The sequence below is a fragment of the Rana temporaria genome, chromosome 2 (assembly GCF_905171775.1).
Source record: "Rana temporaria chromosome 2, aRanTem1.1, whole genome shotgun sequence".
Lineage (NCBI taxonomy): Eukaryota > Metazoa > Chordata > Amphibia > Anura > Ranidae > Rana > Rana temporaria.
The window spans coordinates 162,200,342-162,218,318 of NC_053490.1; the positions used below are offsets into that span (position 1 = coordinate 162,200,342).

At 42.8% G+C, this 17,977-nt stretch overlaps 2 protein-coding genes across 2 annotated transcripts in view; one reads left to right on the top strand and one right to left on the bottom strand.

Moving 5' to 3' along the window:
• LOC120929674 (protocadherin-9-like) overlaps positions 1-17,977 on the bottom strand; it is a 1,495,744-nt gene that overhangs the window by 472,453 nt on the left and 1,005,314 nt on the right. The window lies entirely within an intron of this gene.
• On the top strand, positions 1,315-2,657 carry LOC120929672 (extensin-like). Its single transcript, XM_040341349.1, has 2 exons — positions 1,315-1,511; positions 1,589-2,657. The coding sequence occupies exon 2, from the start codon at positions 1,716-1,718 to the stop codon at positions 2,640-2,642; it is 927 nt and encodes a 308-aa protein (XP_040197283.1). The 5' UTR covers positions 1,315-1,511; positions 1,589-1,715; the 3' UTR covers positions 2,643-2,657.

Below are 17,977 nucleotides of genomic sequence, written 5' to 3' on the forward strand. Positions count from 1 at the left end.
GGAGATCCAAAAGGGGATTGTGCCTACGTGTACTGGTGTCAGTGTCATCACTTCCCTCTTCCTGTGTTTACACAGGAGGAGAAAGTGACACGCAGGGGGACACATATAGAGCCACTTAACCCCCGGATGTACCCTGGGGGTCCTGATCGGACCCCCAACCCACGTCTAGGCGGTCACTTACAGGCCCTTTATTAGACCACAGAATAAATACATAAACTAAGTTTACAATAGATAGAATGTCACTAATATAAAATGGCACACAATATCATAGGGCTATTGAACCCAATGATAAAACTGTATCAAAATAAAATTAGAATGAGACTTCTTAAAACATGAATCATTTTTTATTTTTTTTCCACAAAACAGCATAGTAAAGAATATATTTCACAAAATAAGCGTGTCAAAAGCTGAAAAGTTCAATAAATTAAATGGAATTGAGCTGCCAAGGGACCTGCCCTTCAGGAGAGACAAAGTATGCCGCATACTGTTCACGGACATGTGTCCCCTGTGTGTTCCCACGTACACCAGTCCAATGAGCTCTTTCCAGAGTCTCATGGACTGGCTCCTCGTAATCTAGACCATCGCGCTGCCTGACAAAATTGTGCAAGGCACACGCCGCTTCTACAGCACTAATGGCATTTTGCATGTTGAGCACAATCGGTGTGTGGAGAACCCTCCACTTGTTCGCCAAAATTCCAAAAGCACACTCAACTACGCGGCGTGCTCTGCTAAGCCGGTAGTTGAATATGCGTTTGTCTTCGTTCAGATTATGTCCTGAATAAGGCCGAAGTAGGTGTGTGTTCAGAGCAAAAGCCTCATCACCCACAAAGACACTTGGTAGGGGAGGGCCGTTTGTGCCCGGGAGTGGACTATTTTGTGGAAGGTCCAGACCATCTGTTCGAAGTAATTGCCCAAAAGAGGAGTTCCCAAAAATCGCAGAGTCTGCACTACTTCCATAGGAACCAATGTCAATGTAGGTAAAGCAATAATTGGCATCAGCCACAGCCATTAAGACGAATGAAAAGTATTTCTTATAATTGAAATACTGGCTCCCACTAGCCATGGGCTTAACAATTCTGATGTGTTTCCCATCGATCGCTCCCAGACAATTCGGAAAGTTACAGCGTTCCCAGAATACTTGGGAAATTTTTTCCCAGTCCTCTGCTGCCGGTTTTTTAAACACAATGGGTTTCAGGACTTCCCAAATGGCACTGCAGGTGTCCCGAATTATATAACTGGCAGTAGATCTTCCAATACGAAACGAGTAATGCAGACTTGCAATCGATTGTCCAGTTGATAGATACCTACAAAGAAAATAATATATATTATTTTATTTTATTTTTTACAGTGAAAATTCTAAAACTCAGATGGAAGAGTATAAGGGACGCCTACGCTCGCCAGCTGAAGGCACAGCGGGAGCAGCGCCGAAGTGGGAGTGGAGCATGTTCGGTGAGAGAATACGTTCATGCAAAGGAATTGGAGTTTCTGAGACCGGTGCTGGATTTGGGGAGGTAAACCATTATCTGTACTTTGCTCGGTAAACCAAATGTTTTAAAATTATTTTTGAATACATGATTTCTTTTTTCAGTACTGAAAGCTGCTGGGACGAGGCTGCCACAGCTGTAGTAGACAGAGAGAGCGTGGCAGAGAGAGGGGACAGAGAGAGCGTGGCAGAGAGAGGGGACAGAGAGAGCGTGGCATCGGGGGATCAAGCGATGGCTACTCTGGAGCCGGAACCGCAGCACTCCGAGGCATCAAATGCTAATGCAACAAGACCACTTGCAGAGCAGCCCCCAGTTAACATTGCGCATATTGGACCTCCGCGTGCTCTGCGTAGGAGGGCTCCTGCTCCGGATCCAGCCCTGGATCGTATGTTGGACATTATGACCAACATGTCTGACCGGATGAGCAATAGATCGTATGGGCAAAATGTAGCAAAATGTCTGGGGGAACTAATCGACAAAGTTCCCCCAAATCTGCAAGCGGTGGTGCTGTCCTGTACGGCTAGATACATCTCGACATTTATACCCCCGACAGAAGCTGACGATTTATCCGAACCACCACCACCCTATGGCCCATATGCCAATAAACGGACCGAGCATGTCCCAACACCACCCACGACCCATTTCTCCCCACCACCCGTTACCCTTTGGACAGGACCACAGCTTTCCGACCAACCTCCTCGACCAACACCACCACCGACTTCTGCGCACCATCCTTTCACCACCACTCTATCTCATTTACCTCCTGTGCCAACACCTTCCACTCACACTTCTCTGAATCCTTTTCCTTATACACAACCTTCTTCTTACCACCCTCATTCTCCTTTTCCTCATCTCTCAACACCACCTGTCACATACAGTACTCTGCCTCCTACAACACTTTCTTCTTACCACCCACCACCTTCTACTTACCCTGCGTTAACGACTACACCTACATCACATTACCCACATCGACCGAGACAATCGACTTTCAGGAATGCCCCAACACGAACACCACCACCACCACAAGCAACACCACCTTCCAATTGGTCAGGGGAAGACAGCACCACCTCCACTTGGCCCCCTTTTGCCCACGCACTGTCGGTCGCCATGTCACCGCACGGGGAAGAGGACTCCTCCCCAAATTTACAGCAATTGTAAATAAGGATTATGTATAAAACATTTTTGTATATTTTGTGTATTTGTGCACTTTGTGTATATTTTCCTAATAAAAAAAAAAAGACCCAATGTTTTGGTTGATTAAAATATTAAAATAATTTTGTTCCTACAGAATTTTTGTTTGGTTTTTATTACACATATATATATATATATATATATATATATATATATATATATATATATATAATAGAGTGTATTACATTCAAAGCGCTAAATAAAAATTACCTCAGTGTTATGATAAGTCGCTCCACAGGGGGGATACAGTTGCGGAAGTAGGTGTCCATCCTCTGCAATCTGTTGATCAACAATTCCAGCAACTCATCAAAGCTGTAAAGGAAAATGAAATTAAAAATTGGCAATGGATTGGTACTAGGGTTGCCACCTTTCCGGGATTCGCCAGAACAGTTCGGGTTTGGAATCATGTGTCTGGGTTTCAGACTGCCTGACACTCTGACAGATTTTTCTGACCAGAATATGGATTTCCGGCAGGGTTAATGGCTGCAGGGGATGAAAACTTACAACCCAGCAGCCACAGATATACCAGGATGAGATGTGCTATCTGCCAAGGGGTGAGTGAGCTCACCCTCCATCGCTGTCTAACAGAAGCACCCACCCCCTTTCTCTATCCTGCCTCTTGGTGAGTACACTAGGAAAAATCAGAGTTCTCACATTGGAGTCCTCTCCGTACATCAGAGATCTCGGTTTCCCCCTTAGATCATGGTTCACAGAGCATCCCTTATGTCTGAGTATCTTGAGGTCTCGCTTCAATCAGATTATGTTGGTTAACCCATACAGTGAAAGGGAAATCTGGGAGTTGAGATGCAAAAGGGTGACTGTGATGTAAAGGGGGACTCTGTGCACTGTAATGTAAAGGGGGATTCTGTGCACTGTAATGTAAAGGGGGACTCTGTGCACTGTAATGTAAAGGGGGACTCTGTGCACTGTAATGTAAAGGGGGACTCTGTGCACTGTAATGTAAAGGGGGAACTTTGTGGACTCTAATGTAAAGGGGGAACTCTGTGGACTCTAATGTAAAGGGGGAACTCTGTGGACTGCAATGGAAAGGGGACTATTTTTATTATATTCATATGATTAGAAATGTAAAATACTAACAAAATATATGTATAGTTCATAGTATTAAAAAAAATAGTTGTGCACCGCAGAAGTGTACATGTTTGACTTGAAGAAAAGGTGGCAACCCAAATGGTACAATGTAAAAAATAAATGATTCCAGATCATTTTTTACTAACCTTTTTATGGACATTCTGGTGTAGTCCAGAAATTTGTCTTCATGGTCACGGAGGTCTTGGTACATCACCCAAAATTGCCCTCTTTCTTCCCGATCAGCAATGACGGGGTGTATCCAAAATCTGCGTTGCCTCTTCCTTTTTCTCTGCCTCTCGTTTACAAGATATTGGCTAGCAGTGGCTGCTGCCATGAACAAAGCCATCTCGTCATCACTCATTTTCACAATGGAGTCAGAAGCACAAGGATGACCCGGAAGAGGAATTATCACCCAGGAAGAGGAAAAAAAAACCTTTCACATAGCAACAAATGATGACAGAGGTGATCTATTTTACTATTGGTCAAAAAAAAAAAAAAAAACGCTGGACGTCGCTCTGCTCAAACGCGCGCAAACGCGCACAAACGCGCGCAAACGCGCACCAAAACGCGCGAAAAAAACGCGCGTAAAAACGCCTGGTAACGCCAACGCCTAGGTGTGAATGCAGCCTTATAGTAGGACTGTGATAATGTGGCAGGCAGTTTGGCACTAACTGACACTGGTGGTAGCTGACTAATTGACACAGACATCACTAATGACACTAATACAGTGATCAGTTATAATACTATGCACTGTTACTGTACTAATGATACTGGCTGAGGTATTCAAGGGGTTAAGTGTGTGCCTAACAAGTTTTAATGTGTGTATTATATGCTTTTTATTAAAAATCCATTTGTTCCTTCTCCCTGTTTTGCTTTGTTCCTCCTGTACAGAGCCTGTGTTGTTTGTCAACATAGGACTCTGGGCTGTGATTGGACACAGCTGATCAACAAGTCCTGGCCATGAAGCATTGGGCAGGACCTGTTGACAAAATCCCGCTGTGTCTAATCACAGCATGAGTCAGCGGAGAGGGGTGCAGGCCCTGAGCCCAAAAGTAGGCAGCGATGTACAGGCACATCGCTGTGCCTGTAGGAGTCGCCTGTCCACAGTACAATGGATCCTGAAACGGTTAATCTTTTTGCCGCCAGAACCATTTTTGCATTTGTTGTTTACATATTTAAAAAATCATTATAGGCCTTGAAGTAAATGCTAAAATACGGATACCCTCTATTTATTGCATATATGTATTAATTGTCTATTCCTATAGTTAGCTAGTCTAATAAAACACTGATAAGGTTACTGTTGGTAGCACCATAATATAAGGTTAGCTATGAAAATAAACACACTGCTTAGTAAAACAATATCTTATTTATTTCCCAAGAAAATAGGGAAACTGCTAATATAAAACACTACAGAGAATTATACAGAGTATATGACAAAAGAACTTAAAAGATACTTATCACAATGCTTTCCTCAAGATATTGTCTTGTCAGCTGGGCTTAGGATGGCAAAAGAGCCAGAGCCATGAGGCTCACAGAAGCAGGCCAAAAGCCAAAAGGGAAATTTTTTCTTCTGTGTGTACTTTTACACATTCATTCACACCCACTTCATTCACTCCTGTCCAATAAGATATTGCCAAGAGGTAGACCTTTTAATATACAGTATACAAGCATAATTTGTACCGAGAGCATGCTTGTAATCAAAAGCACTTTTATATCAAAGCAAATTTCCCCATAAGAAATAATGGAAACTCAAATGATGCATTCCACAAACTTTTTGTTCATAAGTCCTTCAGTTTATAGTCCATATAAAAAGATTATAGCAATGTGATTTGGTTGTATAACCATTAAATGTCCATCCACAAATGGAAGCCTTCACACGGGGATTAGAAGCAAAATCCAGCATGAGCTACAGGGTATAAAAGAGAAGAGAGATGCCTCTAAGTGTAGCAATACAGTTCCATTTAATTAAGGTACAATATTTAGAAACTCACATGGTTAACGATTAAAACAGGCACATCTAAGTGTGAAGGCATCCGGGGGATAAGCTGTCTGCAATCGTGACCGTGAGAACGTTCTGAAAGCGATGCTTGAAGCGCTCGTGGAGCGCAGTGTGGAAGGGACGATGTCAATAGCGGTGAGGAGGATGGTCTAGGTTGACATCTTTACTCCGGATACCTGCATACTTAGATGTGCCTGTTTTAATCATCAACCATGTGAGTTTCTGACCATGTGAGTTTCTAAACGTTGTACCTTAATTAAATGTAACTGTATTGCTACATTTATGCCCTGTACACACGATCGGTTCATCTGATGAAAACAAACCGATGGATTTTTTCATCAGTTATCCGATGAAGCTGACTTTCATCAGTCTTGCCTACACACTATCGGTTAATCCGATCGTGTCCAACGCGGTGACGTAAAAGACAACGACGTGCAGAGAAAAATGAAGTTCAATGCTTCCGAGCATGTGTCGACTTGATTCTGAGCATGCATGGATTTTGGACCGATGGATTTCCCCACAGACGATCGTTTTTTCTATCGTTTTTTTAACCATACGAAAAATTTAAAACAGGTTCGATTTTTTATCACTGATGGGAAAAAAAATTATGGGGCCCACACACGATCGGTTCGTCCGATGAAAACGGTCCATCGGTCCGTTTTCATCAGACGAACGGATCGTGTATACAGGGCATTAGAGTGGCCTCTCTTCTATTTTATTTAGTTGTGATGTGACATTACTTGTATATCAAGACATCGCTTGTATATCAAGTCAAGATTTATTAAAAAAATTAGCTTGTCTTGCAAAATGCTCTTAAATTAAATTACTCTCAAACCGTCCTGGCCTCTAGGGGCATCATTGTCCATGTACGTGCCTAAGTCTAAGTGCCTGTTGATCTTTTGATTTTTGTCATCAATCATCCTGGCAGCCATGGCTCTCTTTGAAGCTTGCTTGCACACCAGTCGGCCCAGAGCCAGGCCTTTTGCTATGCAGATTCTGATAATCTACAATGCTTTGAATGTAACTTGTTACCTTACTACTTGGCGCTATCTGCCTGTATCTACCAGGAAGTGAAAATCCAGAAATATGATATTAAACCATCTAAAAGCAGACATCCTAGAGAATAAATTAGTTGTAGTAATGATTTTGTAGGTAACATGATATTAGCACAATGGTTTAGGAAATGTAAAATGTTAGTAAAAAATTCCCTAACGTTAGTTATATGACACACACACACACATGCAATATATTACTCAATTTATTGGGTAAAATACAAAGGATGTGGTTACACCAAGTAAATAGATATTCAATATGGCAAGCCTAAAAATTGCATGCACCTGTAAAATGGTGACAAACTTCAGTACCTTATATTTTTTATTAAACTTTTTATTTATCACATAGGGAACAAAAAGTCCCCAATGTGATACATTTTTGGTGACTAGTTCTCTTTAACCACCGCATGCCGTCATATGACATCCTGGTATTGAGGGGGAATATCTGAATGATGCCTGCAGCTACAGGCAGCATTCAAATATCCTTCTTTACAGCCGGCGATTCTGCGCACCATAAGAATGATCATAGCATTAGTTCTGCCGCTTGATTTTTCTTATAGGCGACGGGAGGGGACGTCCCCCCTCCCGCCGCCATACGGTGCTTCTCCAGGGTCTCCCGTGCCATTGGGGACCCGGAGAAGGAATCGGCCAGCGCTGGATGACTTGAATACAGATTTACGGTGACCAGATGGTCACGGTCATCTTTATGACCGTCGGAGGTCTGGCCGTGACATTATGACGTCACGCCCGGGTATCGGGAAGTATACAAAGCGGCAATTGCGGCTGTCGGCATGAGATCATGATTTTTTTTCACAATTTCATGCTTTAAAGCCTGGAGGAGGTACCGTATTTATCGGCGTATACCGCGCACTATTTTGCCCTGAAAATCAGGGCAAAATTGTGGGTGCGCGATATACGCCGATACCCGCTTTCCCGCCACGAGTTTGAATACTGCGCCCGCATATAGCGAGCGCAGTAGACTCGTGAATCTTCGGGCAGTCTCGGCGCCTCTCGTACTGACGTCCTGACGTCCTGAGCGTACAGGACGTCAGTGCGAGAGGCGCCCGAGCCTGCCCGAAGATTCACGAGTGTACTATGCTCGCTATATGCGGGCGCAGTATTCAAAGTCGTGGCGGGAAACGAGCGGGAGGACGCCGCAGAAGGACGCCGGACCCGCCGAAGATGGACACCGGACCCGCCGAAGATGGACACCGGACCCGCCGAAGATGGACGCCCGACCCGCCGAAGAGGACACCCGAAGCCGCAGAAGGACGACGGACCCGACGAGGCCGCAGAAGGACGCCGGACCCGACGAGGCCGCAGAAGGACGCCGGACCCGACGAGGCCGCAGATGGACGCCGCGCAAGACACCAAAACTGTAAGTACAAAAAACAAAAAATCTTTTTTTCCCACAGGATTGGGGGCCACTTTGGGGGTGCGCGGTATACGCCAGAGCGCGTTATACCGCAAAAAATACGGTAAGTCTTGCCCACATATTTAAACACTGTTCAAACCACACATGTGATGTATTGCCGCATGCGTTAGAGCGTGTGCAACAATTCTGGAAATAGACCGTCTCTGTAACTCTAAACTGGTAACCTGTAAAAAAAAATATTGGAGATTTTTAAGTACCAAAGATTGGCACCATTACATGAGTGTGTGCAATTTTAAAGCGTGACAAGTTAGGTATCTAATTACTCAGCGTAACATCTTTCACATTATTCAAACAAATTGGGCTAACTTTACGGTTTTGTTATTTTTTAATTCATGAAACCGTTTTTTTTTCCAAAAAAATACATTTGAAAAATGATTGCGCAAATACCATGCGAGATAAAAAGTTGCAATGACCGCCACTTTATTTCCTAGGGTGTCTGCTAAAAAAATATATAATGTTTGGGGGTTCTGAGTAATTTTCGAGCAAAAAGATGATGATTTTTACATGAAGGAGAGAAGTGCCAGAATAGGCCCAGTATTGAGGTGGTTAATGAGACATTAGGAAAATAAAAGTAAGCCTGTCAAATATACACACACTCCCAATGGCTGTAGACGTAGTTTATCAGAGGCACTCACAGTCAGTGCCTGAACCACATGATTGCTAATTACATTGGGTCCAGGAAAAATGTGAACATACTTTTACACAAAAAAAAATATAAAGAGGAAACCAGACAGTCATGTTTTTCATTTCCTCAAGACTCCATCCCGAAATTATGGGAAAAACATTTAACATAACACACATCAAGGAACAGGAAAAATACAAAAAGCAATGACCATACCAACAAATGAAGATAATTAGATCACAGAGGGTTTAAAAAACATAGAATACAATGTATTCAAATCTATTATACAAATCTATTATACAAGTTCCCATACATTTTCACACCCATGCATTCTAGTCCAACACCACTTGAATACAGTATATTATATAGAATGTTTTCAATTGATCTATCTTAGCTACTGTAAATATATACTGCATATACTGCATAATGAGATATATAACTATAAATGTATGTAATTCATATACATTACTTAACTATTATGCCTCGTAGACACAGTGGGCCAGATTCACAGAAGAGATACGACGGCGTATCTCCTAATACGCCGTCGTATCTCTGAGAGTATCTATGCGGCTGATTCATAGAATCTGTTACGCATAGATAGCCCTAAGATCCGACAGGTGTAATTGACTTACACTGTCGGATCTTAGGATGCAATACTTCGGCCGCCGCTGGGTGTAGTTTGCGTCGTTTTCCAGCGTCGGGTATGCAAATTAGCTTTTACGGCGATCCACAAAGGTTTTCGCGTTCGTTACGTCGTCGCTAGTCGTTTTTTCCCATCGCAAAGTTAAGCCTGCTTTAACATGGCTTAACTTTAGACGAGCCAAGTTAAAGTATGGCCGTCGTTCCCGGGTCGAATTTCAATTTTTTTTTTTTTGCGTAAGACGTCCGGGAATACGAAAGTACGTTACACACGTCGCCATTCAAAAAAATGACGTCACTTCGCGCAGAGCACGGCGGGAATTTCAAAACGGAGCATGCGCAGCACATCTGTCGCGGGAGCGCGCCTAATTTAAATGGTACACGCCCCATTTGAATTAGGCAGGCTTGCGCCGGACATCTTTACGTTACTCCGCCGCAAGTTTATACTCAAGTGCTTTGTGAATCAGGCACTTACGAGGAAAAATTGTGGCGGGGTAACTTAAAGACGATACATTACGCCGCCGCAGTTCTTTCTGAATCTGGCCCAATCAGTTTTTCCGACAGAAAAACCGTGTTTTTTTTTCAGCAGAAAACGTCTGAAATTTGTCTTGCATACACACGGTCACTCAAATCTTGGCTGAAATTCAGATTGTCAAGAACGCAGGGACGTACAACAAGTACAATGAGCCAAGATCAATTAAGTTCAATAGGCAGTTCAGCTATTGTGCTTTATTTTGAGCATGCACTTTTTTTTTGCGCGTCGTAATTGCATACAGACGAACGCGATTTGCAATAGGATTTTTTCCTGGCACGAAAATTAAGATGCTGCTCTCAATCTTTTCTTGGCAGGAAAACTGACAGAAAAAGTGTTATGGAGCATACACACGGTCAGTTTTCCTGACAAAAACCTCACATCGCACTTTTCCTGTCAGGAAAATCGATTGTGTGTACGAGGCATTAGGCAATTTAGACAAATAGGTGAGTAATGCTTGTGATCCTATCAGTCCCAGGCAGCCATGCGTTGGTCTAAAGCAGGAAAAAAGAAAACAGCAAGGACACAAAGGAAACAGGACCATACAATCAATAATGTGATCATACAACCTACAGCATCAGAAAATGATCCACCCAGCCGCTGGGGGACCCAGTATAAATGATCAGCCAATATAAGGAGCGCAACACATTAAAAGTGGTTCTGAAGGTGAAGGTTTTTACCTTCATGCATTGTATCCATTAAGTTAAAAAACCTTCAGTATGCAGCTTCCCCCACAGCTCCCCCTAATACTTACTGTACCTAAGTCCAATCGTAATCTGGCAAGGTGCAATCAGGTCTTTGCCTCCTGATTGTCAATCACAACCAATAAGGAGGGAGCAGGAGGGGCAGGGCCTAGCCCTGTGTCTAAGGCCCCGTACACACGGTCGGACAAAACCGATGAGAATGGACCGAGGTTCAGTTTCATCAGTCCAAACCGACCGTGTGTATAGCCCATCGGTCTGTTTTCCCTTCGGTCCAAAATTTTAAAACATGCTTCAAAACCGAACCGATGGACCGCTGCCCGATCGGTCCAAACCGATGGTTAGTACAGAAAGCATCGGTTCAAAACCCGCGCATGCTCAGAATCAAGTCGACGCATGCTTGGAAGTATTGAACTTCATTTTATTCAGCAAGTCGTGTGTTTGACATCACTGCGTTCTGACCCGATCCATTTTTGGAACGATGGTGTGTACACACATCAGACCACTTCATCAGTGAACCGATGAAAACGGTCCGTCGGACCATTCTCATCGGTTTGGTCCGACCGTGTGTACAAGGCCTCATAGACACACAGAGACATATTCGGGAGCGAGAACACACTGGCCCCTGTGCTGGCCCCTCCTCTTCTCTGAGTGCCCCCCATAGCAAACTGCGTGGGGCCCAAGAGCACCAGCGTGGGGCCCAAGAGCAGGAGGATCAGGGCTGCTCTGTGCAAAACCATAGAAGTTAAGTATAACATGTTTGTTATTTAAAAGAAAATACCTTGACTACCCCTTAACCACTTGCTTACTGGGCACATATACCCCCTTCCTGCCCAGGCAAAATTTCAGCTTCCGGCACTGCGTCGCTTTAACTGACAATTGCGCGGTCAGCGACGTGGCTCCCAAACAAAATTGGTGTCCTTTTTTTTCCACAAATAGAGCTTTCTTTTGGTGGTATTTGATCACCTCTGCGGTTTTTATTTTTGGTGCTATAAACAAAAAAAGAGCGACAATTTTGAAAAAAAACACAATATTTTTTACTTTTTGCTATAATAAATATCCCCATTTTTTTAAAAAAAAAAACGTTTTTTTTTTCTCAGTTTAGGCTGATACGTATTCTTCTACCTATTTTTGGTAAAAAAAAATCGCAATAAGCGTATAGTGACTGGTTTGCGCAAAAGTTATAGCGTCTACAAAATAGGGGACATAATTATGATTTTTGTTTTTTTAGGTTTTTTTACTAGTAATGGCGGCGATCTGCAATTTTTATTGGGACTACGGCATTATGGCTGACGCATCGGACACTTTTGACACATTTTTGGGACCATTCACATTTATAACCACGAACAGTGCTATATATATGCACTGATAACTGTATAAATGTGACTGGCAGTGAAGGGGTTAACTCTAGGGGGCAAGGAAGGGGTTAAATGTGTAACCTGGGAGCGCTTTAATTTTATTTATTTTTTTATTGTTCGTTTTACTTTATTTATTTTAGTTTGACATGTTTTTCCCCAAAAATAAATGTTTTGATCACTTTTATTCCTATTACAAGGAATGTAGACATCCCTTGTAATAGGAATATAGCATGACAGGTCCTCTTTACAGTGAGATATGGGGTCAATAAGACCCCACATCTCACCTCTAGGCTGGGAAGCCTGAAATAATAAAAAAAAGATCCTGGCTTTGATCGTATTGGTGAGTCGGAAGAAGCACCAGAGGGAGACAGGAGGGGGACGTCCCCTTTTGCCTCCTGTAAGAACGATCAAGAGGCGGAACAGCCACCATGATCATTCTTATGGTGTAGAGAATCGCCGGCTGAAAAAGATGATATCTGAATGATGCCTGTAGCTGCAGGCATCATTCAGATATCCCTGCACAAATTCAAGCACGTCATATGATGGCAGGTGGGCAGGAAGTGGTTAAAACGCATTTTTTTCCAGAGTATTTTCCAGGTATTTCAGGGTATTGCTCGGGTATTTCAGAGTATTGGCCGGGGTATTTCAGAGTATTGGCCGGGTATTGCAGAGTATTGGCCTGGGTATTGCAGAGTATTAGCCAGGGTATTGCAGACTATTGTGCGGGGGTATTGCAGACTATTGTGCGGGGGTATTGCAGAGTATTGTGCGGGGGGATTGCAGAGTATTGTGCGGGGGTATTGCAGAGTTTTGTGCGGGGTATTGCAGAGTACTGGCAGGGGTATTGCAGAGTACTGGCAGGGGTATTGCAGAGTATTGCACGAGGGTATTGCAGAGTATTGTGCAGGGGTATTGCAGAGTACTGGCAGGGGTATTGCAGAGTATTGTGCGGGGTTATTGCAGAGTATTGTTCGGGGTTATTGCAGAGTATTGTGCGGAGGTATTGCAGAGTACTGCGCAGGGGGTATTGCAGAGTATTGCATGGGGGTATTGCAGAGTATTGTGCGGGGGTATTGCAGAGTACTGGCAGGGGTATTGCAGAGTATTGCGCGGGGGTATTGCAGAGTACTGCGCAGGGGGTATTGCAGAGTACTGCGCAGGGGGTATTGCAGAGTATTGCGTGGGGGGGGTATTGCAGAGTATTGCGTGGGGGGGTATTGCAGAGTATTGCGTGGGGGGTATTGCAGAGTATTGTGCAGGGGGGTATTGCAGGGATGGCTGAGCAGGGATGGCTGGATTTGTGACTGCAATAGTCATAGATCCAGCCCACAGCACTACTGACACCCTCTCTCTTCTTACACTGTACCGACTGGTACAGAGAGAGAAATGACGCCGGTTTGTTTACATGTGATCGCTCCGTCATTGGACGGATCGATCACGTGGTAAACGGCCGCTATCAGCGGCAATTTACTGCATCGGGTCCTCTGGATATCAAGAAATAAAACTGCCTCACTTCTCCCTTGTATATACCAACATAACTAAGCTGCTTACATACTGTCCAGCAACTGAAAAATGTGTAAACCCCCCAGTGACATAGGTGTAGTTTCTCAGAGGCACTTACAGACAGTGCCTGAACCACCCTGAATCTTCTGATGTCTCAGACACTGCTGTGCCCAATGCCGATCCTGACCTGCCTGGGGCCCTAAGCAGCGGGGGGGGCTGCCAAAAATGACATGTCACATTAAAGTTGACAAGTGGGGGGGGTGCTGCCGACAGTGACATGTCACATTAAAGAATAAAGTTGAGAAGCAGGGGGAGGGGGTGGGGGGTGTTCTGCTGTCGGAAATTACATCTTACATTAAAGTGACAAGTGGGGGGTGCTGACTGCTTACCTCTTCTTCCATGCAGCCAGCGAGTTGAGAAGCGGGGGTGAGGGTCCGAAAATGACTTCTCACCAGACGGGCCTCTAGTAATTTGGGGGGCCCTCCACAGCTTTGCGGGGCCCTAAGCGGCTTGCATAGTGAGCCTATAGGGGGCGGATCGGCCCTGGCTGTGCCTCCCATCAAAGTCACTCCACGGCACTACTTAAATATAGATCTAACATTGGGCAGTCAATCTCTTGCCCACTGTGCCCATTTCATCCTCACTGTGCCCATTGCAGCCCCACTGTGCCCATTGCAGCCTCACTGTGCCCATTGCAGCCTCACTGTGCCCATTGCAGCCTCACTGTGCCCATTGCAGCCCCACTGTTCCCATTGCAGCCTCGCCTGGGCAGAGGAATGCATGGCTGGAGGAATAGGAGGGCCGTGAGATAACACGCTGTCACCGGAACTTACATTATAATTGTCTCCGCTCAGCTCAACACAGCTCTGCACCCGCCTCACCTGCGCCTGTGATAGATAGAACACATCGCAGCATTGGACTGACGTTCTGTCTATCACAGGCGCAGGTCAGGAGCAGAGCGGAGACAATTATAATGTAAGCACACAGTGTGCTAGCCCGCGGCTCTCCTCTTCCTCCATGCTCTCTTTGATCGATGGAAGAAGAGCTCCTGATCAACTTCGCCGGCCGTGTTCTCCCCCTCTCCCAGGCAGCCCAGCTCTCAAGCCCTCATTTTCCACTTGCAAAATGCGAGTAGGCGAGTGGAAAATATTAGGGCTAGTATATGTGACAGGGTAATAAGGAGAAATGAGGAGCTTGCCTTTAGGAGGGAATGGGAGGAAGACCTGGGGGATATATCAAATGAACAATGGAAGAATATCCTGGAAATAGGTCTGTCTGTCACCATCGCAATTAGTGTCATACTTAATGCTGCTGCATAGAGCATATAAGACACCTAAGAATTTTTTTTATATGGGTGGAGGATGAACGCCAAATGCCCAAGATGTAAGGACCCAAAAGGAGACCTAGTTCATATGATGTGGAGGTGCCCCAAGCTAAATAGGTACTGGAGTGAAGTTAATGAAAAAATAAATAAATAAAGTATTTGGAATAACTCTTAACCTAGAAAAAACCCAAAATATGTCTACTGGGTTGTATGGAAAAGGATAATAACATGTGGGGGAGACAAACAGCAATAGTTAGATGCCTTTTTCTTGCACGAAAGTTGAGAGCAAGGGGGTGGCTGGCGTTAAATCCACCAACCCGCATAGAATGAGGTTATTAAACCTGCCTTTTGGAATTATGTATAGTGAATAAATAAACAAATAAAAAAGTATATTATTTTTGATAGGGGAAAAATGAATGGTAGTGCATTATATAAATAAAGGTATGCATGCTAAATGTTGGGGTGGTGGGTTAAAAGAGTAAGTGAAGTATATAGAACAATGTGTATTTGTTCTTTATCTTTTTGTACAAAAAAAATACAAAAACAATATTCTGATTGTGATTTAACAGCCTTCATGATCTACAGACAGTCCCTAGGTTAAAAACAAGATAGGTAACTAAAGTATTTACACACAAGGCTTGTGGTAAAGCAGTATATACTGCCACCCTAAACCAGTACTGGCCTGTGACTCAGCCCCAAAGCATATAGAAAAAATATTTTCCCCAAGGGGGGGAATGAAAAGAGGCTATAAAAGTGACAGAAGGTGCAAACTGCTAATAATAGTAAAATAAAAATAGTTTATTGAAACAATAATATGCAATCATAATACTGTAACCACAGCCTTGACAGCTGACAACATAAGGCATTGCTAAGTGAACAAGCCGGGTTGTGTCAAAGACATACAGACAATACATACAACATATAACAACAACGTCCGAACATATGACTGCTGTTAGTGCATATATGTCACAAAAAAGATAAATCAAAGCAATTTTTGGTGTTGAGGCCCTTTGATGTCAGACTGTCTTACATAGAAGCAGGCTCTTTTCATCTGGTCATACCATCATAAACCATGTCCCATACTGAGCAGGTAAGCGTAAGCAAAAGCTGATTAGTATGATGTTTGATTTAGCTCAAGCCGACAAGGGAGATGATATATTATGTTGTATTAAATTGCAGCTATTTTAACATTTACAGAGGGGGGGGGGGGGCTTTTTAAAACTCACATGGTACAGTACATCATTCACATCTTTAACATGTTTTCATGTAAGCACATATTTCAGATTACTGCAGCATATTAAGCTTTATGTCATTATTGTCATATATCACATCAAAATGGAGAATAAGTATTCAGGTGATATTCACAAATGTTCCTAATATTATGGAAAATACATGCTCTATGTGACAATATCACAGAATTCTCGTCTGAGCAAAGCACAGCACTGCTCTGTAGAATGAGCAGTGCAATCCTGAGATTTCTGTTGATTATCCTCTACCACAGTGTTTCTCAACTGCAGTCCTCAAGGCGTCCCAACAGTTCATGTTTTCAGGCCTTCCATTATTTTGCACAGGTGATTTGATCCTGAATCCTGAAAATGTGACCTGTTGGGGCACCTTGAGGACTGCTCTACCACACTCACTGGACAGCATATTAGTGGGTCACAGTAACAGTATAAAAAATCTTTATAAAATATTCCTTCTTTTAGTAAAAATTAGCCCAATACACATTACATGACTGGCCTTAGTAGGATGATGAGATGGTGGTTGTTTGAGTTTTGTGTTTAAGGCGCATCTACTGCAATACATTTTATCTGTTTATGTTGCCTATTTTAGAGACACATGTACACTGATTGATTTTTTTCTACCCTCACATTGCCAAATGCAGAATTTAGGAAAAAGGATTCCAACCTTGCAAATTATTAAAATATTGATGTATACACTATGTAGACACAATCAATTTAAAGCATATTTATATTACATATATTTGGCCTATACATTATTCCATATAAATTCTACCAATGTGCTTCTAACCCCAGCTTGTTCAATTAAGCCTGGTAAAGAAAAACTGGAAGCTCATTGGTTTCTATGCAGACGTGAGCCTGATTTTTCACTCTCCAGCAATAGTAAATAAACCCCAGTGTGTACTTAAAAGTGGGGTATGCCTGTATAACATACAAGAATCCTAGTTGTGTAAAACACACATTGGCATCAGTGTATTAATCTGTGATATAAATGCAGTATGCATTACAGCTCATTTTCTTTTAAGCATGTCTAAATAATAATGCTCCATTACATAAATGCATAAGTGATTTCTGTTACTGTATGTCAGGAACTGAGTCCTGACACATAGGCAGAGTTCAACAGAAAAACAATCTTATTTCTGTTGCATTTCTCATTTTAGAAATTCTGACACCTGTCTTTGTGGTTTTAATTTACTTTTCTTTTTTTTTCACTTTAGTGAAATCCACATGGAAATGAAACAAATTATGTATTAGTTCTCATTTTGCCATTCAGTGCATTGCATGTTCATTTTTCTGACTTTCTAGAACAACACAGCATGCTACATTTTTATTTTCTCTGTCTGTCAATCTGGAGGAGCCCTACTGAATGTGGGAAAATAGAACTAAAACATGTCTCTAGTTGAGTTAGTTCTGTTGATTTTCTTTATGTTTGTATCTCCATGCAAAATAACACAGAATTGTACATTCATAATTCTATTTGTATGGGGCAAATCAACCCAAATAGACTCTTAATTAAAGAAGTGAAATCTTAAATTTGCGTAAGACAATTATTACCTGCCATGTATCACTTTAAATTGGGAATATACTGTAGCCAACACAAACTTAGAGATAACAATAACTCAAGAGTTTTGGGCATTATATTTTTGACCTTTGATAAACAGACCCTATAATTGAAAGCGCTGTCAAGCATATAATAGAAGTGAAAAATAATCAGATAGTTTGAGTAGCCGGAAAAAGAATTTAAAGAATGCAATTATTATAAACTTGAAATTAAAGATATTAGTCTCAAATCTTATTATCTTATTAT